A 24,041-nucleotide genomic window follows, 5' to 3' on the forward strand; every position below is an offset into this window, starting at 1 on the left:
CAGTGAATTGGAGATTTTTTTCGTGTGAAGGTGATGACAAAACATTTCTGGACGCTGATGGTCAGACTATTACAACAACACCAGCTCTCAAATTGATTAATAAAGGGTGTGTCACATCAAATTGCATCACGGAAAAAACGCTGTAGAAATTCGCCCAGTAGACCGATCCTTTTGAAAATTTTAGACAGTAAAATAAAAACTATTAAACAACTTTTGGCATTTTCTTTTTATTCATACTTCGAGCCCAAGCCCTTATACTCGCACCTTCCTCTTTACCCCGTCCATAAGGTTCTGTACAACGTCAGGTTGTAGTTTTTTTTTAACAGAAATCCATTTTCTCTTGAAGTCCGCCTCCGATTTGACAACTTTTGGGTTCTTCCGGAGGGCCTGCTTCATAATCGCCCAATATTTCTCTATTGGGCGAAGATCCGGCGCGTTGGGCGGGTTCATTTCCTTTGGCACGAAGGTGACCCCGTTGGCTTCATACCACTCCAACACGTCCTTTGAATAGTGGTACGAAGCGAGATCCGGCCAGAAGATGGTCGGGCCCTCGTGCTGCTTCAATAGTGGTAGTAAGTGCTTCTGTAGGCACTCCTTAAGGTAAACCTGCCCGTTTACCGTGCCGGTCATCACGAAGGGGGCGCTCTGCTTTCCGCAAGAGCAGATCGCTTGCCACACCATGTACTTTTTGGCAAACTTGGATAGTTTCTGCTTGCGAATCTCCTCCGGAACGCTGAATTTGTCCTCTGCGGAGAAGAACAACAGGCCCGGCAGCTGACGAAAGTCCGCTTTGACGTAGGTTTCGTCGTCCATTACCAGGCAATGCGGCTTCGTCAGCATTTCGGTGTACAGCTTTCGGGCTCGCGTCTTCCCCACCATGTTTTGCCTTTCGTCGCGGTTAGGAGCCTTCTGAACCTTGTATGTACGCAGGCCCTCCCGCTGCTTGGTCCGCTGGACGAATGAACTTGACAAATTCAGCTTATTGGCTACATCCCGGACCGAACTTCTCGGATCACGTCTAAACTGCTTAACTACGCGCTTGTGATCTTTTTCACTGACGGAGCATCCATTTTTGCCGTTCTTCACCTTCCGGACGATGGGTAGGTTCTCGAAGTATCGTTTTAGTACTCTGCTGACAGTGGATTGGACGATTCCCAGCATCTTACCGATGTCCCGATGTGACAACTCCGGATTCTCGAAATGAGTGCAGAGGATTAATTCACGACGCTCTTTTTCGTTCGACGACATTTTTCCAAATTTACGAAAAATTTACAGTGAAGCATGGCCAACGTGATCTATACACTCTTATCTGATTATAAGCGAAAGCTGAAGATATAATTCCTAAAAATTAAATTTCTACAGCGTTTTTTCCGTGATGCAATTTGATGTGACACACCCTTTAAGTCGCTGCAGTTCCTTACAATCCTCGGTGGATCTAACTGTTAAGTAGAGCTTGAGATCATCCGCATACAGAATTCGACAACCTGGTGGGATGAGCAAGCACACATCATTGAAAAATATCGAAAACAATAACGGTCCCAGGTTGCTTCCTTGTGGAACTCCAGAACAATTCGTAAATGTAGAGGACTGCGATGATCCGAGCTTCACGGTGAGTGGCCTGTTGACTAAGTAGGAACTCAGCCATCCACTGAAGTGTGAACAAGCACCTAATCGCTTCAGGTTAGCAATCAGCAATTGATGATCCACACGGTCAAAGGCAGCCTTCAGGTCAGTGTAAACAGTGTCGATTTGTGCACCATTCTCAATTGCCCTGACGCAATACGATGAAAAATCCACCAGATTCGTGTTAATCGACCTTCCTTTGAAGAAGCCATGTTTGATTTGACGGCATTGAAAAGCACGCCACCAACAAGTATCTCGAATAGCTTAGACCCAGCGCATAGAGAGGTTATGCCACGATACGTAGACACGTCACGTTTATCACCATTTTTATGGATAGGAAACATCACTGATGCTTTCCATTTCTCCGGAAACTTCCCCTCTGATAGTGACTTGTTGATGATGATTGACAACGGAGCAGCAATAGCCTCAGCACACTTTTTAAAAACGATCGGTGGAATTCCATCAGGTCCAACAGCCAAGGAAGATTTCAATCTACGAATCGCGTCAAGAACGCTTTGCTCAGTAAATGTGAAATTTCCCATCTCAATTACGTTTCTGGGTACATTTTCTAGTGCCAGGCCCATGGCTTGATCCGTGATGAAATTCGCTTTAAACACGCTGGAGAAATGCTTAGCGAACAGATCGCAAATTCCCATACGAGACTCAGCTACTCTATCATCAAGAAACATAGATTTTGGAAGACCGCTCGTTTTGCGTTTTTCATTCATAAAAGCCCAAAAACTTTTAGGGTTACGTTTGAGATCATTCTCTTTGCGTTTTACGTACCTTGAGTAGAGTAGCCGGTTTTGAGTGCGGTATCTTCGACTGGCAGCATTAAACTGTTGTTTTTCTATTGGATTCCGGTGAATAGTATATCTTCTCAGAGCAGCCGCTCTCTGGCGTTTCAGTTCGCGCAGCTGGTGATTCGACCATGGGGGTTTACTTCGGTGGCGCCTAGGGGGCACAAAGCGGCGAAATAATTGTACAAGCGTGTTGGTGAATATGGAGACAGCCACGTCAATATTGTTATCAAGAAGCTGGATCCAATTGTAGCTAGCAATAGCTCGACTAATTTCATCGAAATTTGCTTTGTGAAAGTCCAATCTCACATCATCTATGGAATCATCGTAACTCACAGGCTCTGGGAAATGCATTCTAGCAACAACAGCAGGATGAAACACGTCAGCTTCAATGAGAGGTTCGGGAGCCTCTGTCACAGTGCATTTGGAGACAGCCTCTGCGTTTATGAATATCAGATGTACGGCCTCTGTTATTTTTGACGTCATTCATTTGTTTCAGGTTCATAGTAGACATTCCATCGACGAGATACGCGCTAGATGTTGAAAATCTGGACTCTAAAGGATCAGCATACAGAAATCCAGTAGTGGAACTCGACCAGACAAGGTGAGATTGATTGTAATCTCCAAGAAGAATATGAGAATCACTCGGTTTCAAAGATTCAGTGATACTGGAAACGGACTCAAGATGTTTTTCGAGAATGTCAGCATTACCCGCAAGCTCTGGCGCCAAATAAACCGCTCCAACAATAATAATACTGTCTGGTCCATGTATATTCACCCAAAGATGCTCCACTAAATCGCTAACTTGCGCCACTGTTTTTGAAGAGCTAAACTTCTTCGATACCGCAATGATTACGCCGCCTCCTCTTTTTTTCCCTGTAATAATTGAGTCACGATCGTTTCGAAACACCGTATAGTAGTCACCAAATAGTTGGGCGGAGTGGATATCATCATTCAACCATGTTTCGGTGAGAACAATAACATCATACTCCGTATTCGATGCAGCCAGAAACAGGTCATCAATTTTGGTACGAAGTCCTCTCACATTCTGATAGAAAACCGTTATGCTTCTCCTGTTGTAGAAATCGTCATTATGTTGCGCTTTTCGTGTATTCTGGTCAGATACTGTTGGAAATCTGTGAACGACGGATGAATCAGGAAGCGTATTGTTCGAAGTGGATATGTTCTTGCATTGAAAAGCAAGTTATGACATATTGCAAATAAGATTTTGTGTCAACTACTCCAAATTTTTGGTACACTCAACTTTCACATTTACCTATCTAAATTTCTCGAAGATTTTGTGTGAATAGCGATGGAAATGGTAATGAAATACCGTTGATTGTTTGTTCTCCCTGAAGATATCTTCTACACTGCGTTTCACAACAATAGATACACTCATTTTTTCTGAGTTTCCAGAGATATATAAGATGTCGGTTGAATTGAAGTATGTAGTGTAGAATACAATAACTAGCTTCATTTATGAGACTGGCCATTTGAACTTTATTGTTGTGTTCAGGCGCGAAACATTCAAAAAACTAAAATTCCAGTGTTTCGTAACTATAGAACCAAATGGAAAAACTCTCACTCCCTTACAAAATTAACACCAATTTAACATGAATTGAGGTAAGTTTCTAATTCGTAGGTCATCTTTAGTTCTCAATCAGTTCAAATAACCCAGTCGGGGTGGTTACGACCAAGTTACGCCATGTTGTAGTGTTTATCTCGTTCTACGCAGTGGATACTGCTCGTTTAAGTTCTTCAAATTACTCATACTGCTTGTAAGCTGCATCTACTATTCGTCCGATCCCTCCTCATAAGTTCCTGACAGGGTTTTGATTTGGTAAACAAGCTGACCAGTCCAGAATCCGAAGCCCCTATTCATTAAACCATTCCATAACCTTCCGGATTTTACGAATTGATGCCATATTATCCAATTATCACATTATTTGTGAAGCAAAAAAAGCAGTGAATGATTCTGAAGTACTTCCTCGCACTTCTGACTGTTTATTCGTGTTGATGATAAGCTATCCAAGCCAGGCCTTTTTGAGAAAATTCTTTCCAAACCATAAAAATACCATTTTCAAAGCTGTGAGTCCAAAAACTAATGTGGAAGCTAATCCCATGGGTTTCACTATTTCAGGAGAACTTCTCTGCTTAGAATACATTCAACTTGAATAGAATTTCTTCATACTGGAAGAACATACGGAACGTGTCATTTAATTTTTCAACTCGTAACTTTGCAGGCGGCAGTTAGATAGCTTAACATCAGCCCGAATGAACAGTCAGAAGTGCAAGGAAGTACTTCAGAATCATTTAATCCTGTTTTTGCATCAACAATAGTATGATAATTAGGTAATTTGGCATCAATTCATAAAATCCGGAAGGTTATGGAATGGTTTAATGGTTTAATGAATAGGGGCTTCATATTCTGGACTGGTCAACTTGTTTACCAAATTAAAACCCTGTCAGAAACTTTTGAGGAGGGATCGGACGAATAGTAGATGCAGCTTACAAGCAGTATAAGTGATTTGAAGAGCTATAACGAGTAGTATCCTCTGCGTAGAACGAGATACACACTACAACATGGCGCAACTTGCTCGTAACCACCCCGAATGTGTTATTTGAACTGATTGAGAACTAAAGATGACCTACGAATTAGAAACTTACAGTAATTCATGTTAAAGGGCGAACACGAAATTATTGCGACACATTCAACAGGGCATAACTTTTTTACCATTGGGTGAAAATCAACCAAATTTTGCACACTTCCTCATTGATGTGTATTGTCTACATGCTGTCAAACTCGAAGTCGTGTTTTTCGATTCAACGAAAATGGAGGTGAACCAACGCGAGTCGAGAGAACAAATTCTTTCCAAACACCTGGAATTTCCTGACCTGTCACACCGGCAGTTGGGAAAAATGTTGAACATTCACCATTCAACCGTCTCCAGAGTGTTGAAGCGGTTCCAGGAGCGGTTGACGTTGGACCACGGCAAAGGAGCTGGAAGAAAACCGGGGCAGGAGAACAAAAAGACGGAGGGAAAGGTGAAGCGGATGATTAAAGCAAATCCCATGTCGCAGAGCTACGTCCAGAACGCAAAGAAGAGAGCTAGACTACATACATACAAGGTACAGAACTTCCCAAACCGCGATGAGCGGCAACAATCGACGGCTAAAACTCGGGCACGGAAGCTCTACGAGAAGATGCTGACAAAATATGGCTGCTGTGTGATGGACGACGAAACGTATATAAAAGCCGATTTTAAGCTATTTCCGGGGTTGGAGTTTTTCACCGGCAAGAGCAAGTTCGATGTGGACGACAAATTTAAGAAGAAGAAAATGTCGAAGTTCGCCTCCAAATATCTCGTTTGGCAGGCCATCTGTTCTTGCGGACTGAGGAGTGAGCCTTTCGTGACAAAGGGCACAATAAATGACGAGATCTACAAATCTGAGTGCCTCGAGAAGCGCCTTTTGCCGTTCTTGCAGCAGCACGACGAAGCTCCGCTATTTTGGCCAGATTTGGCATCATGCCACTATTCTAAAAGTGTCCTGGAGTGGTATGAGGCCAATTCTGTCCATTTTGTTCCAAAGGACATGAACCCGCCAAGCTGGCCGGAGCTGCGCCCGGTGGAGCAGTACTGGGCAATAATGAAGCGGGAACTTCGGAAGAGCAAGAAGACAGTCAAAGACGAGAAGGACATGTTAAGAAAATGGAAAAAAAAACTGAGAAACTGGTACCGGATGACACTGTAAAGACTTTGATGGAGGGCATCAAGCGAAATGCGTTCAATTTTACACTCAAGGCTCAATCGATTAACTTTTCTTTTGATTTTTGAAGTAAATATATGTATAAAACTACCCTAAAATTTTAGTTTGATTCTAAACATTATAAGAAAATTGGCATGACATTTTCGGTGTCGCAATAATTTCGTGTTCGCCCTTTAAATTGGCGTTGTGAGAGTTTTTCCATCTGGTTCTATAGTTACGAACCACTGGAATTTTAGTATTCGGAATGTTTCGCGCCTGAACACAACAATAAAGCTCAAATGGCCAGTCTTATAAATGAAGATAGTTATTGTATTCTACACTATATACTTCAATTCAACCGACATCTTACCTATCTCTGAAAACTCAGAAAAATTGATTGGTTCTATTGTTGTGAAACGCAGTGTATTCATACTCCCACTGATACCGTATACTATGAATTCCGTCGTAGTTGCACTAAATGGCGAACCGAGAGATAACCGATAGCCGTGGTTGATAGTCCTGGTGTCGACTCACAAATTGTTCGACTATCTCTTATCTCCGACCCTTTACACAACGTGTTAGTATTGCGTGTTTTCTCTAAGGTTACTGTAACGTGTGTATTAGGGTGGCAAGGGATGTATGGAAAAAATTTCATCATCGAATTTCAAAAACCGACCATGTACATTTTGTTTATTGGCCCAAAAAATGATCTGTGCACAGTTTCAGCTCAATCGGACACGATTTAGGGGTGCCTCAAAGCGCTCAAAAATTTCCTTTACTCCCCCATTTTCGAGAATCAAAAAATCAAAACTTTGAGCGCTTTGAGGCACCCCTAAATCATGTCCGATCGAGCTGAAACTTTGCACAGATCATTTTTTTTGGGTCAATAAACAAAATGTACACGGTAGGTTTTTGAAATTCGATGATGAATTTTTTCCCATACATCCATTGCCACCCTAGTGAGAGTATAGGAAGGTTCACTTACAAAGGAAATTGAATTGTATTAATCAAATTAAGAACAACGAAAAAACATTTCTCCATATTGATTAAAACGTTTGCCCAGACACACAACCGCGACAGTGTAACAAATCGTGAACATTATCTCGGTTCCACTCAATCACTCATCGCATTTTCCCAAACTTATTTCATTTCCCGGTTTGGTTGGTGGCGACTTCCGGAGCCAGTGAAATTGCACCCCATTAGTCCTCCGGGCTCCCAGATGCCACTCGCTCCTTACTCGGTGGAGCAGAGCCACCGATTTTATCACATCACAAAAAGCTTAGCAAAAGAAAAACATATTTCCCGGCCACTACTACGTCAAGCTTCTGCCTCTACATTCGCTCCATTTTTTTTTATTTTTTTTATTTACTAACCGATAGTAAATTGTATCAACTCGTGTCTCCACCACACCCAGCAGAGCGAGCAGCAGCAGGCAGCGGGGTTTGGTACTTTAGATAGCGTGCTCAAAGTGGTGCCGCACAGGTCGGGTCGAAGCTCGATCGGTTGCTAACAGCTCTCTGGTAGAAGCTATAAATATGTACAAGGACGATGTCGTTGGGTTGCCTAGGGTTGGGTTGTAAGGTAGAAATGGGCAGGGGGACCTGGCACGCCTATACCGCCGCGCTCCTACCTTGCGCTCTGGACAATGAGCCTGGGAAAGTCGGCAGAAGTAATGCAACGAAATATGGCTTTATGACTGATACTAGATACCAGTTAGTTGTACAACGATTTCCCGAAAAGGGCTTTCCATTTTATTCGAGAAAATATAATGTTTTCTCTTGCGTTTCTCTGCAAGCTCCCCGCGTTTCGTTTCATGTGATTAATTTACCCTCCTGGTTGTGGTCGGCTGGCACGTGGACCTTCCGCTCAATGAAGACACACGCCCTTCATTGACGCTCTCGAAAACATACTTCACCGGAACTGAACGGCAGCGACAGTCGGTCTCGAGCACACGGCACCGATAAGCACGAAAGAGCCGACAAATGGAACGAACGGTGGGCACTTATCATTGGGAGGATTTGTGGCACGACATAGTCTGGTCGTTGGAAACATCGAATTTTTTTGGGCTATCGAATCTAAGCTACTATTTGAATCGCAAATATGTTTTCCACGTTCCAGTGAATAGAATAGTAACGTAAAAACCGGTTTCACCCGAGTCTGTGAAAGCCAGAATACACTGCTAGTGAATTTTTGTTCTGATATGATTCATGAAAATTCTACAAAAATTCACTCCTTTATCTAGTTCAAATAGTTTCAAATAGGAATACATTCCCAACATAATAGCATTAGGCGTAAATTTCTGTAAGTGTACGGTTCCGCTGCCAAAAAATGGCTTGGTTGAAGTTTTCTGTGGTAAACTGTGGGAAAGGTGTGAACAATGTGCAAATGCTCCTAACTTTCTCAAATAATTTCCACTGCCGATCACTGAGGAAATGAAATTACCTATGATTGACCATGTAAACCGGTTGCTCGGGGATACTGAGCACAGAATTCTGATGTGGAGGGAATTTATATTTGGAATAAATTGAGTTTAAGTGTAGTATTTCCGCTCCTCTCCTAGAACTTATTTGCTGAATGTATTTTTCCACAACCTTTTTCACAACTAACTTGCGTTATTTGATAAACAACATAGCAAAGCTATGTATACATATTCGTTCAAAGTTTCGTAGCAGTTTTCTTTTTGAGAACTAACAAAGTTTGGCAGTCTAAAAAAACAGAAAATAATATTTTTATCCTGCGGGAAAATTGCTGAAATTATTATAAAATACTGTTCACCGAAACAGCTATTTTCGTGAAGAAATAACTGATAAACGTTGCGGCTTAGTATTTTTTGTTAATTTTTCTGATGAGTGTTAAACAATTTCTAAATCGTCTTCAGTCGGAGTGTCAAATTGATGTAAACAATCGTATAAGAGTTGTCCATGCTAGGTCGCATATAAATTCATATCAAATCACAATCGTATAGAATATCAATCAAAGATCAAAGCATCATGTAAATCTAAAATCGCAAATGCACGAAAATTTTCATCTCTAATTTCGAAACGTTACCTCATAAAAAATGTTCACCACCTCGAAAAAACACTATATGCCAAATTTCAGCTCAATCGGACTTAAGCAAGTGTGGCGCAAAACGGTCAAAGTTTGAGTTTTTTGAAAATCGAAAAATCACCCAAGGGGGGAGTAAAGGAAATCGGGGTTTTCGAAAAAAAAAGTTGATGCCAAAGGTATTAAAATTACATGGAACGTCGAGATCTAGTGTCATCTCGAATATTTTTTTTTAGCAAAAATCGGCATTCTGGGATTTAGTTTTTTTTTTGGAATACGAAACGAAAAGTATGGTTCTGGGACTTAGTTTCTTTTCGGAATACGAAACGAAAAGTATGGTTTTGGTGCAAATAAAAATAGTTATCTCAATTTTTCATTCGGAACTTGCTACGAAGTGTTGATTTGCACGATAATATACCCTATACAAAGTATTAGCTCATTCGGGCTTCATTTACTGGTGTCATAAACGTTAAAATTTGAGTTTTTTTGAAAAACGAAAAATCACCAAAAATCGAGGTTTTCAAAAAAAAACTGAATACAAAAAAAAATATCGTGCAAATCAACATTTTGTAGCACGTTCCGAATGAAAAATCGTGATAATTATTTTTATTTGCACCCAAAACCATACTTTTCGTCCCAGAATGCCGATTTTTGACCAAAAAAAAAACTTTCGAGATGATACTATTTCTCGACGTTTCATGCAATTTTAAGATATTTGGCATCGAAAAAAATTTTTGGAAAACCCCGATTTCCTTTACTCCTTGGGTGATTTTTCGATTTTCAAAAAACTCAAACTATGACCGCCTTGCGCCACTCTTTTAAGACCGATTGAGATTCGGCATGTTTCGGCGGTGTTTTTTCGAGGTGGTGAACATTTTGTATAGAGTAACTTTTTGAAATTTTAGGGTCGATTTTTCCCATACATTCATTGGCACCCTAATATACATACATTCTATTCATTTTACACAACATTGTCGTGTCAAATCGCATATCAGTGTAACAAACATTGTAATATCAATATTTATAATATGGCATATACTTATATCGTTCCCCCTTTTACATGTATATGCCAGTTAAAATTATCATATATCACTCAAATGTGACTTGGATGTATCTATATCGCCTAAAATTTTGGCACTATATACGATTTAACTTTTTCTGGGAGGGAAGAATAGTTTCGAACGATTGGCGTCTGACAGATATTTGTTATTCATAACAGTCCGACGTTGACTTTGCGATTGTATTACGAATATAACCGAGTTTTTCCAAATAGCTAACTTTCAAATGTATACGGCATCAATGCCTAATGGTTCAGGATTATTTTTTCTACCACTTCAACTCTTACTACCCTTACTACCCAAATACAGGACGGACTCGATTATATACAGTTTGAAAAGAAAAATGTTTCAAATATGACTTATTTCAAGAAAAAAATGTAACCATTCAGCTTTAAGGTGAAATTTAAGTTACTATGATATGTACAGTGGGGTAAAAATCGTGATTTTTTAAGATTTTGCTCGAATTCTCATCAAAAATTGTTTATATCGACATTGCAGTGAATTTGAAAAAATATAAGTTGGGTGTCAAAGCACAAATTGTGAAGCGGTTAGAGATTTTAGATTTAATTGATAGAAACAATCAAGTTCAAAATCAATTTTTAGTATTAAATTTATAATGACATATTAAAAATTAGTAACTTTTAAGTTTTCCACTTCCAAAATGTTTTTTAAATCCACCAATTAAGATGCTCCATTACCATACTAAATTTTCATCTTTCAAATGGAAGCAACAGAATTATCTTCCGTAGCGTACTTTTTAATGTAGAGCCAGTTTGAGTCCGGAACAGAAAAAAAGTTCTTTAACTCTGTTATTGTTGAAATTTGAACATATGCGTAGGTTTTTTTAGCAAATATGATCGTCCATCACCTCCTGAGAGAATATGGATAAATTTGTTTTTTCATGTGAGAAAAGTATTTTCTGACTTTAAGGGGATGAATCAAAAATTATTTTTTTCTTTTACATTAAAAAAAAGGAATTAAAAATGAATGAATTAAAAAAAAAATTTGACTCGATTATTTATATACAGGATTCGATTATATAAAGTGAAATGAAATCCGAAACTGTATATAATCGAATCTGCCCTGTATAACAAAACAATACAGGTCGGACTCGATTATATACAGACTCGATTATATATGATTCGGTTATATATGATTGGATTATATACAATTTTGGACTCGATTATTTACAGTTCAAAAAAAAAAAATTTTATATTTCAAATATGACTTTTTTTAAGCGGAAATGAAATGTGTCAACGTAAAAGTGAATGTTAATTGGGTATTATGAGTACAATAAAGTAAAAACCGTGATTTTAGTAGGTTTTATTTGAAGATTCACCAGAAATCGTTTAAAATGATATTGCAGCGAAATTAAAAAAAGATAGAAGTTTGGTGTCAAAGAACAAATTGACTTTGAAGTTTTTCACTTCTAAAATGTTATTTAAATCCACTAATTTGGAAGTTTTACGATTGTATCCTGCATAAAATTTTCCTATCTTTCAAATGAAAGCAACAGAATTGTACTACGTAGCGTAATTTTTGAATTAGAAACAATTTAAAGCAACACGGCCATAAACAGAGAAAAAGTTCAATAACTTCATCATTGTTGGAATTCGAACATATGCGTGGAAGAATTTTTATCATCAAACATGACCTTATATCATATCCTGAAAGAATTCGAATTTTTTATATAAAAAAGGTATCTTATGGCTTTATAGGGGTTGAATCAAAAATTAAATTCTTTAATAATCAAAAAACAAAAAATATACGTATAAACAACAAATAAAAAGAATTTTTTTGACTCGATTAAAGGGTGGGTCACATAAAATTGCATCACGGAAAAAACGCTGTAGAAATTTAATTTTTAGGAATTATATCTTCAGCTTTCGCTTATAATCAGATAAGAGTGTATAGATCACGTTGGCCATGCTTCACTGTCAATTTTTCGTAAATTTGGAAAAATGTCGTCGAACGAAAAAGAACGTCGTGAATTAATCCTGCGCACTCATTTCGAGAATCCGGAGTTGTCACATCGGGACATCGGTAAGATGCTGAGAATCGTCCAATCCACGGCCAGCAGAGTACTAAAACGATACTTCGAGAACCTAACCATCGACCGGAAGGTGAAGAACGGCAAAAATGGATGCTCCGTCAGTGAAAAAGATCACAAGCGCGTAGTTAAGCAGTTTAGACGTGATCCGAGAAGTTCGGTCCGGGATGTCGCCAATAAGCTGAATTTGTCAAGTTCATTCGTCCAGCGGGAGGGCCTGCGTACATACAAGGTTCAGAAGGCTCCTAACCGCGACGAAAGGCAAAACTGGTGGGGAAAACGCGAGCCCGGAAGCTGTACATCGAAATGCTGACGAAGCCGCATTGCCTGGTAATGGACGACGAAACCTACGTCAAAGCGGACTTTCGTCAGCTGCCGGGCCTGTTGTTCTTATCCGCAGAGGACAAATTCAGCGTTCCGGAGGAGATTCGCAAGCAGAAACTATCCAAGTTTGCCAAAAAGTACATGGTGTGGCAAGCGATCTGCTCTTGCGGAAAGCGGAGCGCCCCCTTCGTGATGACCGGCACGGTAAACGGGCAGGTTTACCTTAAGGAGTGCCTACAGAAGCGCTTACTACCACTATTGAAGCAGCACGAGGGCCCGACCATCTTCTGGCCGGATCTCGCTTCGTGCCACTATGCAAAGGACGTGTTGGAGTGGTACGAAGCCAACGGGGTCACCTTCGTGCCAAAGAAAATGAACCCGCCCAACGCGCCGGAGCTTCGCCCAATAGAGAAATATTGGGCGATTATGAAGCAGGCCCTCCAGAAGAACCCAAAAGTTGTCAAATCGAAGGCGGACTTCAAGTGAAAATGGATTTCTGTTCAAAAAAACTACAACCTGACGTTGTACAGAACCTTATGGACGGTGTAAAGAGGAAGGTGCAAGCATACGGGCTTGGGCTCGAAGTATGAATAAAAAGAAAAGGCCAAAAGTTGTTTAATAGTTTTTATTTTACTGTCTAAAATTTTCAAAAGGATCGGTCTACTGGGCGAATTTCTACAGCGTTTTTTCCGTGATGCAATTTGATGTGACACACCCTTTATATACAGTAAAAAGAAATCGAAGACTGTATATAATCGAGTCCACGTTGTATTCCAAAACAAGTAAATTGAACGCTTTAGAACATATAGCATTCACCCTTTATTAGAGTTCTAAAAGCGTTCACTAGTTTAGGAACAATAATTCTTCAAACTGAATTCGAAAACCATTGTTACGGACCCGTGTAAGATATCCTGAACAAATTTCTAAAATTCGGTTCACTTCCTTTTTGGGAGTGGAAGGAAATAAAAACTAAAAATTTTATGTGACAAATTATAAATCGAAAATTTAAGGAAACTAAAAGTTAAAAATTGAATAGAATTGAAAGATGAAAATGAAAGGAAGCATCACATTGAAAAATGAAATTGAAAATTAAAGAAACTTAAAAATTGAAGGATGTTGAAAATTTTTTTTTTTTTTTATCTTCGCTTATTTTTCGTCGGCCTATTTCCGCCACTTTAGTGCCAATCACCGACAACAGGGAGGCGACTCCACCTGTTCCTACCTATCAGACTCAACAACTCATGAGCCGGGCCAACTTCTTTTACTTCCCCTCCGAAGGAAGACGTAACCAGAGATTTTTCGCCTCAGAAAATCCCAACGACGCCAGCTGGGATTGAACCCAGGCCGATCGGATTGTGAGGCTGTTACGCTAACCACACAACCACTGGCGCCGTCAGTTGTTGAAAATTGAAACAAATTGAAAAACAAATTAAGAGAATAAAGAGAAAATTGAAAATAAAGAAGAAAAAGAAAAAAAAGGAAAATTAAAAATTAAAAAAAAAAAAACATTGAAGGAATCTAAAAATGTAAATAAACAGAGAAATTGAAAAACAAAGAAAGTTAAAGATTCAAATAAATTTACAATTGAAAAATAAATGATGAAAATTGAAAATTGAAGAAGAATTAAGAGAAAAAAGAACGTTGAAAAATTGAAAATTGAATAAAAAAATCGGAAAATATGTAATATCAAAAAATTGCAAATTGAAAATTGAAAGAAAAAGGAGATAATTGAACAAAAATTCAAATTGAAGAAAATAGAAAATTTAAAAAATAAAAACCTAAAATTGAAAATTGAAGAGAGAAAAAAATAAATTGAAGAAAAAAAAAAGAAAGTTGAAGAAAACTGTAAATTGAAGGAAATTTAGAATTTAGAATTTAGAAAAAATCAGAAAGTTGAAGAAAGTTGAAAATGAACCAAATTAAAGATTCGAGAATAATTTAAAAGTAAAGGGAACTGAAAAATAAAGAAGAAAATTGAAGAATGTAAAAATGTTACAAAAGGAAAATTCATAATTGAAGGAAATTGAACATTGAAAAATTAAACTTGAAGAAAAGTTAAACTGAAAAGAGGGAAAAATTTAAGAGAAAACGAGAATTAAGGAAAATCGTAATATGAAGGAAATGAATTGAAAACAATTGAAAAATAAAAATTCAAAAATTGTACAGAAAAAAAGAGAAAATAGAAAATTAAAGAATATTGAAAATATATATAATAAAGATAACTGATGAAAATTTGAAATTGAAGAAAAGTATAAATTGAAATAAAAATTGTAAGAGGTTGCATTTAGGACACGACCGCATTTTCGATGTAGATTTGTATTATTCAATCCGCTTGTTTATCACATCGGATATTATTTTTGAATGCATCGAATGTTTTGAAATAACTTTTCAGTTATTTAGTTATTTTTACTCTACATCAGTAGTAAAAATTTTCATTTAAAATTTGAAAAATTTAAATCTGCCTTCGGGCTTTCCCAAACTCGTGATAGAATTCCCAATGTCGTCAACGCAAGTTTACCTTCTCGCCTATGCTGCCGATCCATACTGAGAATCCGTTGTCTGACAATATAAAGATATCATGTATTTGTCGGCTCGTCGGCCGGTACGTGTCTGATAATCCCGTGCTATTGCTCTATGTGACCAACATACTTTATGGTAAACTCTTAATCATTTCATCTACTATCAACTTTTGCACAAAATGTTTGCGCTGAGCGCGCGAGTAGAAATATTTCCTATCGATTGAAGCAAATATCTCTGCGAAACACTATCGTGAAATGTTGAAGCTTAAATCGCAGCAGTTCCTTTATTCTCTCTCCATTCCATTCTTGTATCGAGCTGTGTTTGTGAAATCAGCATTAATGTTGCGCTTGCTAGTTCGCTTGCAACTATGGTTTCTATCCATTCCATTCCATTCTTGCTTTTAATAGGCTTCAAACTTTTTTCAGTTCATTCGCCTCTAGTCCTGAGAAGGGCCCTTGTGGAAATAAGATCTACTCCATACACATTCTTCAGCTGTCTTAAGAAAGACAATCCACTCCCGCTCGATGCTCGCCGGCAATGTTGCTTCGACGACCACCAAACGAGAAGTGGTATGGTTTCAAATGCTTCCAACTTTCATTAATTTGAACCGTTTAGGGATTAAGGAATAGTAATGTATGGCATATCAAACAAATGTTAGAGGATTTCCGATTCGATTGGTATGCAAATCATCAGGCGAACGAAGCCTTGAAGATAGTTATTAATGTTAACTATATTTCATAAAAACGTTACCTGTTTGCTGATTTGGCATCCAAGACGTAGTTCTACGTGAAAAATGTCCAATATATATCCAGCTTGTGTAATGCCTATGCGAGGACAAGAATGAACCATTAAACAGCCATCTTTAGCTGCTTCTATAAAACCACGCAAGTCCTACCAAAGAGTTAAGTTGAAAATTTCGATGTCATCAGCCTTTGTCAGGGCAACCAAATATTTGCTAAAGAGTTCATTCTTTAATTTTTATAATGATCCTTCTCGGCGGCAATAATTTCGTAGTCCTACGTTAACAATACGGTCATATCTTGGACACCACCCCCAATTAATGAATGTATTTGTTAAAATCAACATAAAAATTAAGAAAAAACAACTGAAAAACGATACATTTTTTGACGTAGGACTACGTCTAACCGGAAGATATAGGGGGTGAAATGGAAATCTAGGCACTGAACAAGTAGGAAAAAATGCAAGATTTGGAACGCTTATAACTCGTGTTGATCTGGAGTTCCCCGCAAGGGTAGCTAGGCCGAGCGCGTTAGTACCAGTGCAACAGTCCACCTAGCCGGCGTTATATAGTTAGTTATATAGCCGAAGTGATCGAGTTAGCTGGCAAAGCTGCTCGCGACGATAAGAAAACCCGCATTCGGAACAGGACACATTCGGTTCGGTGGACTTCAAGACAACAGGCAGTTGCAGCGAGTGGCGAGTGGCAAACGCAATCGCAAAACGGCATCAGGTAGCAGAAGAAAAAAGTTTGTTCTTTATACTGTTACTGTACTGTACCACTGTCATCGCAAATGTTCAATTACAGGTTAAAATTACCTCCAATCCTATACTGAGTGGTGGTAATGCGACGTGCCATTGAATGTAATTTACTGTAAAATATGTCACAAGCTTTCCAACTGTGAAAGCTGTGGCGAGTGGCAAATGCAATCGCTAAACAGAAAGGTTTAGCCGAACAAGATGGAGATATCGAGTGATAACAAAACAATAAACTCTTTAGATTGAAGATAATTTTGTGAACCTGAAAATGACCCTTTTTAGCATGCATGTGAACGAGCGAACAAATCGCAATGAATGTATTTTTTGCCATCTCTCCCTTTTAACGCTCATTCGTTCGTCTCGTTGGACTCGCCCCTCTGGCTGAGTCTGCCGATTTGTCTCTATCCTGTGAGTGTGTACCGCTAGAGTATAAAACACGCGGACCCCAAAAAAATATCTTATTTTCTTTCAAACCGTAAACCCGTGTGGTTGTACGGCATCGGCATCGTGGACGTAACAAAGGAGGACAAGTTAAGGGGGAGGCAAAGTCTCACTCGAACCGTGCAGGTCTCCAGTTCCCTGTTGGTCGCATTCACTGATTGCTCCGCAAGGGTAACTAGGGCGAACGGATTGGTGCCGGAGCACCAGTATACCTAACAGCGATTATAGAGTTTCGGCCGTCGGAGTGCTCGAGTTGGCTTGCAAAGCTGCTCACGACAATCAGAAAACCCGCATCAAGAACAGAGCAGCTTCGGTTCGGCGCTCATCAAGGCAACAATTAGTTTCAGTGAGTGGCAAAGTGTTTCTCCGGCACGTCGCATTAAATGTAATTTACTGAACAATATGTCACAAGCTGGATGGAAAGAAATTTTCCAACTGTGAAAGCTGTGGCGAGTGGCAAACGCAATAGCTAAACAGGAAGGTTTAACCGAACAAGATGGGAATATCGAGTGATAACAAAAACACAACACCAAAGGTTCTTTTCAGAACCATCAACATATTCATAAAGAGTAAACAGTAAACTAATCCATTTTTCAGGTAGATAGGTAGGTATTCACGTAGGAGAAGAAAATAAAACAATATATTTAAAATATATATTTAACAAAAGCTGTCCCCTTTGTATAGTCCTACGTCACTCCGGTTATGTCCCCGACATTACCCACCCGTCTTTTTATTATTATTATTTATGTAAAAAGAATGATCTTTCCAAAAAAGGCAAGTTGATAGGGTTTGTTCGGTCTATACATACATCTAAAACCACAAAGTCTATTTGTTAAAATGTTTCGTCTGAAAATAGACATCTGAAGTATGGTTCAGGATTTTTCTTAGAAAACTCAATGCCTTTGATTTGCTGGTAAATGATCGAAAATCGGTTCAGCTGCTCAAAATTCAGACCATCCTAATTCTGAACTATACATCCAAATACAGAACAAATTTCTGTTTCGGTAGATTATTTTCAATGAAATAACTGTCCTAAGATACGATTCTGAAGCCAAATAATAGTTCATTAGTTAAAAAAAATTCAAACAGTTTTTTTGCAGTCGACAGTCTTAGAGAAATTTCTAGAAAGAATATTGGAGCACTTTTGATTTTTTAGAGCTTTTTGTTTGATCATAATGTAGTATTTGTCAAAATTGTTCAAATATTAATTCATTGATAGAATCAACTTTTTGTGTTGATTTTACTACAATCTTGTGATTTTTGTTTTCTAAAGGGTAGCTGAGAATGAGGGATTTTATCACTCACTTTTACCGACAAGCCTGGAAAGATCATTCTATCATTTTATCATATCTTGCATTAATCTCGAAATGCAATGTGATTGGCGTTGCATTTATTTACTTTTCACCGAACCCACTTTGATACCGTAATTTTATTGCCGTAACAACCAAAAAAGGTCGAAAATAGATAAGCTCTGTTTATATTGGTTGGATTTAAAAATCCATCAGCCACAAACCCACAGGGGTAGGCCAAGCAAGAATTTCGAAATATGCGAAACGCAGTGCTCACTCACAACAAGTAATTATCTTCCACCGGGCGCTATTACACACGATGATAAGGTTCGCGAGCGTGACCGCACATTTCAAATTATTCCCCAATGTACACAGGCTCTAATTGCTTAATATGCATTTGCCGGTAGAATCCCGATCGCCACGGGAAAGTTAAAACCGTTCCCATTCCAGAGCACTCTAATTCGCACTATCACTTGGGCATGACATTATGCGCTGATTCCTGTTCGTAGCAAAAAGTCTAGCCTTCCAGGCGCCTAATTATTACGGTGTGTTCCGTCCCATGTTCGCTTTTCGTCCTATATTCATAACTCAATTACCATAGCGCGCTGTCGCCGTCACTTGGCCCTTGCCTGTGGTGGCGGCGGCGGCGGCGGCGGCTTGCATTGCATCCAATTCAACAACCTTTCGGCCGATGTCGACCAGCAGAAGACCAGAGACCATGTCCAGAGAGAGCATCGTGAAATTAATTCATTTTTCCTTTTTGTGTGTGTGTCCTTTGCAGTTCGTCCGCTTGGCAGTCCGCTGTTCTACCGTCAGCAGAATAGAAGTTTCGTGCACCATAGCGTGCAACATCGGAAGCATTCGATAGAGAAGCCATCATGCCGGGTGAATCGAAATCGACTGCCGCTGCGGCCGACCCGGCGCCAGCAACCAACAACACACCGAAGAAGAAGCCAGCCACGTCCGGCAAGGCGGCACTAGCCAAAGTCACAGTCCTCGACGGCTCAACGCTTGAGGTGACGATTGATGTGAGTATCGTCAAATGCTGCACTATGCAATGTGTTCAAATTATTGATAATGGTTTTTATTTTTTTTTAGCGTAAAGCTCGCGGACGAGATCTCCTCAATTCGGTATGCGCCGGACTGAACATCCTCGAGAAGGACTACTTTGGTCTCACCTACGTAACGGCCGCAGATCCACGCGTATGGCTGGATCTCGAGCGCCCTGTGGTCAAGTTTTTCCGCTCCGACCCATGGGAGCTGAATTTCGAGGTCAAATTCTACCCTCCGGAACCGGCACAGCTGCAGGAGGACATCACCAGGTACCATCTGTGTCTGCAGGTGCGAAATGACATCCTGGAAGGCCGACTGCCGTGTTCGTTTGTAACCCACGCCCTGCTCGGCTCGTATTTGGTGCAGTCCGAGTTGGGCGATTACGATCCGGACGAGATGAAGGATCGGGCGTACTTGAAGGAGTTCAAAATTGCCCCCAACCAGACGCCCGATCTGCTGGATAAGGTGATGGATCTACACAAAACGCACAAGTAAGAAATTGTTTTTTTAATTGCTGATGACTGAGCAGAGTAGTGCGGGGCAAAGGTGCGCACCTAACTGTTGTCGTCGAATAACTCTTGAAATAAAAGCAAATAAAATTCGAAGTTAATATGTATAGTTACCAAACTGTAACTATACATATTAACTTCGAAACGTAGTACAAGAATTTCTCGAATTTTGTTTGTAGTTGGACAAAAACCTATTTTAATATCAAATGACAAGCGCGTACTTTTGCCCCATAGTGGGGGGCAAAGCGGAACCGACGCTTCGAAACTCCCTCCCGAAGCCTTTATCGGGTCATTTGAGCATTTCTGAAGTGCATTTTTCGAATCATTTTTTTTTTCTTGTGGGTCCCGTTAAAAATTTATTTGAATACATTTTATACATTTTTTAAGAACAAAACGGTGGTGAGCACTTTTGCCCCAAAAGCAATTTTTGAACAAATCGATTTTTTTTTAAAAAAAAGCTTGAATTTTTCGCAAAAACGAATACGCACTATCATCTATTAAATGAAGGCTTCCTTGACAGTGTAGTTGATAACTTTGCAGTTATTTTAGGTAATTTAAATTGTCATCTCCAAAATTGAAAAAATTAGATCACAACATCGCAAAACTCTTTTTACCTCATAACTTTTTGCCACTTTCATGAAATGTATCTTGTTTATATGTGTGAGCTCCTGGTGTAATAATGTATCAAACGAGTACACTGTTGTCGAATGTTTTATGCTCGTTTGCTTCAAAAATTCCAATGCGCACTTTCGACCCGTGCGCACCTTTGCCCCGCACTACTCTAATGTTGTTTTCCCCCTTGATTTACAACAGAAGCCAAACGCCGGCGGAAGCGGAACTACATTACCTGGAAAATGCCAAAAAGTTGGCAATGTACGGTGTCGACTTGCACCCTGCCAAGGACTCCGAGGGAGTGGACATCATGTTGGGAGTGTGCGCTTCAGGATTGCTGGTATACAGAGATAAGTAAGTGTGATACTTTTGCGGTCAGTGAAGGTAAAGCATCTTCTAATGCATTACTTTATCCCCACAGACTCCGAATCAATCGCTTCGCGTGGCCCAAGATATTGAAGATCTCGTACAAGCGCAACAACTTCTACATCAAGATTCGACCGGGTGAATTCGAGCAGTACGAATCAACGATCGGTTTCAAGCTTGAGAATCATCGTGCCGCCAAGAAACTCTGGAAGGCCTGCGTTGAGCACCACACCTTCTTCCGGCTGATGACACCGGAACCGACCACCAAATCGGGGATCTTCCCCCGGTTGGGAAGCAAATTCCGTTACTCTGGGCGAACACATTACGAAACCAGAAAAACGCCAGTCGATCGACCGGCACCAGATTTCGCGAGAAGTCTCACCGGAAAGCGACTGTCCAGTAGAAGCATGGATGGTAAGAACACATCAATATCCCCCCAAATCGCTCGGTTCGAATTAATAAAATGCATTTTTAGCACTTGGCCATCAGGAGAAAGAGAAGGAGAAGGCTCTCCGAGATCCCAACAAGGATGCCAACAAACGACACACAATGTCCCATCCGCCGGATCACATCCCGGATCTCGAATCACCAACCCGTGGCTCCCGCAGTCCGATCAAGAAGGACAAGAAGGAACGCGTGAGTACCGTTGATCTTGCCTCATATCGGAACGCCAGTCCCGAATTGGAGTGAACATTCCCTTATTTAGAACCCCCCACCTCTCCAGGACACTAAATGCTTGATAACAGAAGTTGAGAATACCTATTCCGTCTATTTTAGAACATAAAGTATCGAAAAAAAACCGTATTCATCATATCATTTAGTTTGCCTTCATTTGTTAAGGTTGTTGGGAACTTCTTTTCGGGGTGGTTCTTTGCTATTTACTAACTTTACTAATCCGTATGTATTATATTATCTGTGTACTCTTTCTTATCCAAAACCGATATCTTTCACTACAAAATAAACACACTCTCACACACATTTCATCATACATCAACTGCGCGACTACTCAAAACGTGATCCACCACAAACTAACAACAACAACAACAACACCCAACCACGAATTTGAAACAACACAATAACAACAACAACAACAACACCGAAACTGCAGCTGAAGCGGGAGTCTAGTACCGGAACTGCTTCAGCCTCGTCACAGAGCTCACTCGAGGGTGATTACGATATCGCTGCGTCCTCGTCTAACATTGCTCAGAGCCAGGTTAATACGAAAATACTCTAGTTGAATCATTATTATGTTTTGGTTTTTTTTGTTCCTCATTCTCAATTTACTTGTATTAGTTTTTTTTTGTCATAATTCAGTTCAACTTCTTTGGCAATTATGTAAATATGAAAAATATGTTGTCTATGTGTGAATGAAGAGAAGCTGGCATTTTGGGGTGATGCTTTGTAGAACTTACAACTCAAAACATCTCAAATATGAGCAATCATCAGACTTGATCTGTTCAGGATTTCGATGAAACCTCGCATGAACATGGTTCGCATAGTCTTTGGGAATGAAAAGTCGATATCAGGATGAAGCATTGTAAATTTCTAGTTGAGAGAGTCAGAAAACGACTCAAAGTTTATAAAATGAATAACAAAACAACAATTTTAAGTAATATCCGCCAGTGAACCCAAGGCTAGTTTGCAATTAAGTTCAGATAGTAGTCGTCTTAAAATACATTCTTCCAAAAATCAAATCTAATCAGATTCGTCAATATACTCTGTCCAATATCTATGAGACCAGGTCTTGCTGCTTTGTGTCATTTTAAACAAACAATTCTTCAATTTATATTCTAGTGTGTAGGTATTGGTGACTACCATAGGGCTCTTGCTACATATACATGCAGAGCATGTGTTGGGCACACATTCGCTTGTTTACATTCGTAGTGTCTATGCAGCAGAAGCGGATTTTTATCAATCGGCGTTCTTGTAGATGATTTAAATAGAGTTACGGTCATTCTAATAGTGCATAGAGCTAACATGAACTTTGTGAAACAGTTAGGCAAGCTATTTTATGAACAAGAGTTTTTGTGTAACGCATATTATTTAGTTTACTAGCACCTATTTCGCGATGTTCATTGAGCGACTCTCCCATTAGATTGGAATCGAAAAATTGGCAGAAAAAGGATTATCAACATTTTCGCACCTAGATCAAAGTCACAGAGTCTCGAGCTCACGTTTGAATGCTTCCTTGTATTTCCATGAATTGGTCAATCGATGGATTTTTTCCGTTTCCGATAAATTTTCTTATAAACGTATTTAGCTTCTCCGCAGAGCATTCGGGTACTCGGAAATCATATCTGAGAGTTGGTTGATATTTCAGGCTGAAAATGTCCTTAATTTCAACATAATCAACTGCTTTTTTGGCGGAACTAGCCGCCGATTAAGGATATCTGCACACGAATATTCATTATAGTTTATTCTTTCACGAGACCAGCAAAAAGCTTAAAACCTAAATGGGAGCACACTTCACCTAATCCGGCTATACAATCGCAATGTGCAGTTTGCACTATTTCTGTGAAAATTTTTGAATAATCAATCTGCTTCCATTGATATGAATCATGGCCAAAACAGAAATTTCTATTTTTCCCCGTGTGTATGGCTTTGACGCTAAAAGTAAATATTTTTATGTGAAGAAACATATATTCGCATGTTATTCATATAGATTAGCGCGTAATCTTTATAACTATTTCGCTAAAATAATTATTTAAACAAAGCTCAATCTTGTCGCTCCATATAATTCCTATGGAGCGATCACTTTTGCCTGCCCAACAGATCACTAATACATATGCACGCTGCAAGCGCCCTATACACTGCATAATTTTCATATGTGTGTGTGCAAGGGCTGAGCGTAAACGAATGTTTTCGTATTTTTCAACTGTCAAGTTTCTATAAGACCAGTTATATTTTCCGTTGCTTAAGTTGTTTTGATCAATAAATCTGGAAAATGCAGAAAGGAAAAGTGCTCACGGAGAGAGAAGAAAGTAAACTCGATGAATTTCATCAAGAAAATGTTGGTATCAGAGAAATTGCTCGTTGGATTGGACGATCCTATCAAGTAGTGCTCAATTATTTGGCGAATCCTCAAGGACGCGGTAAGAAGGAGAGAG

At 39.4% G+C, this 24,041-nt stretch overlaps 1 protein-coding gene across 1 annotated transcript in view; it reads left to right on the plus strand.

Moving 5' to 3' along the window:
- LOC129764476 (protein 4.1 homolog) overlaps positions 1-24,041 on the plus strand; it is a 146,226-nt gene that overhangs the window by 87,855 nt on the left and 34,330 nt on the right. The window contains 6 exon segments of the mRNA XM_055763585.1: positions 19,176-19,422; positions 19,493-19,938; positions 20,770-20,922; positions 20,990-21,348; positions 21,410-21,570; positions 22,043-22,147. Coding sequence (XP_055619560.1) covers positions 19,273-19,422; positions 19,493-19,938; positions 20,770-20,922; positions 20,990-21,348; positions 21,410-21,570; positions 22,043-22,147 — 1,374 coding nt within the window. The 5' untranslated portion in view covers positions 19,176-19,272.

This window comes from Toxorhynchites rutilus, chromosome 2, assembly GCF_029784135.1.
Source record: "Toxorhynchites rutilus septentrionalis strain SRP chromosome 2, ASM2978413v1, whole genome shotgun sequence".
Lineage (NCBI taxonomy): Eukaryota > Metazoa > Arthropoda > Insecta > Diptera > Culicidae > Toxorhynchites > Toxorhynchites rutilus.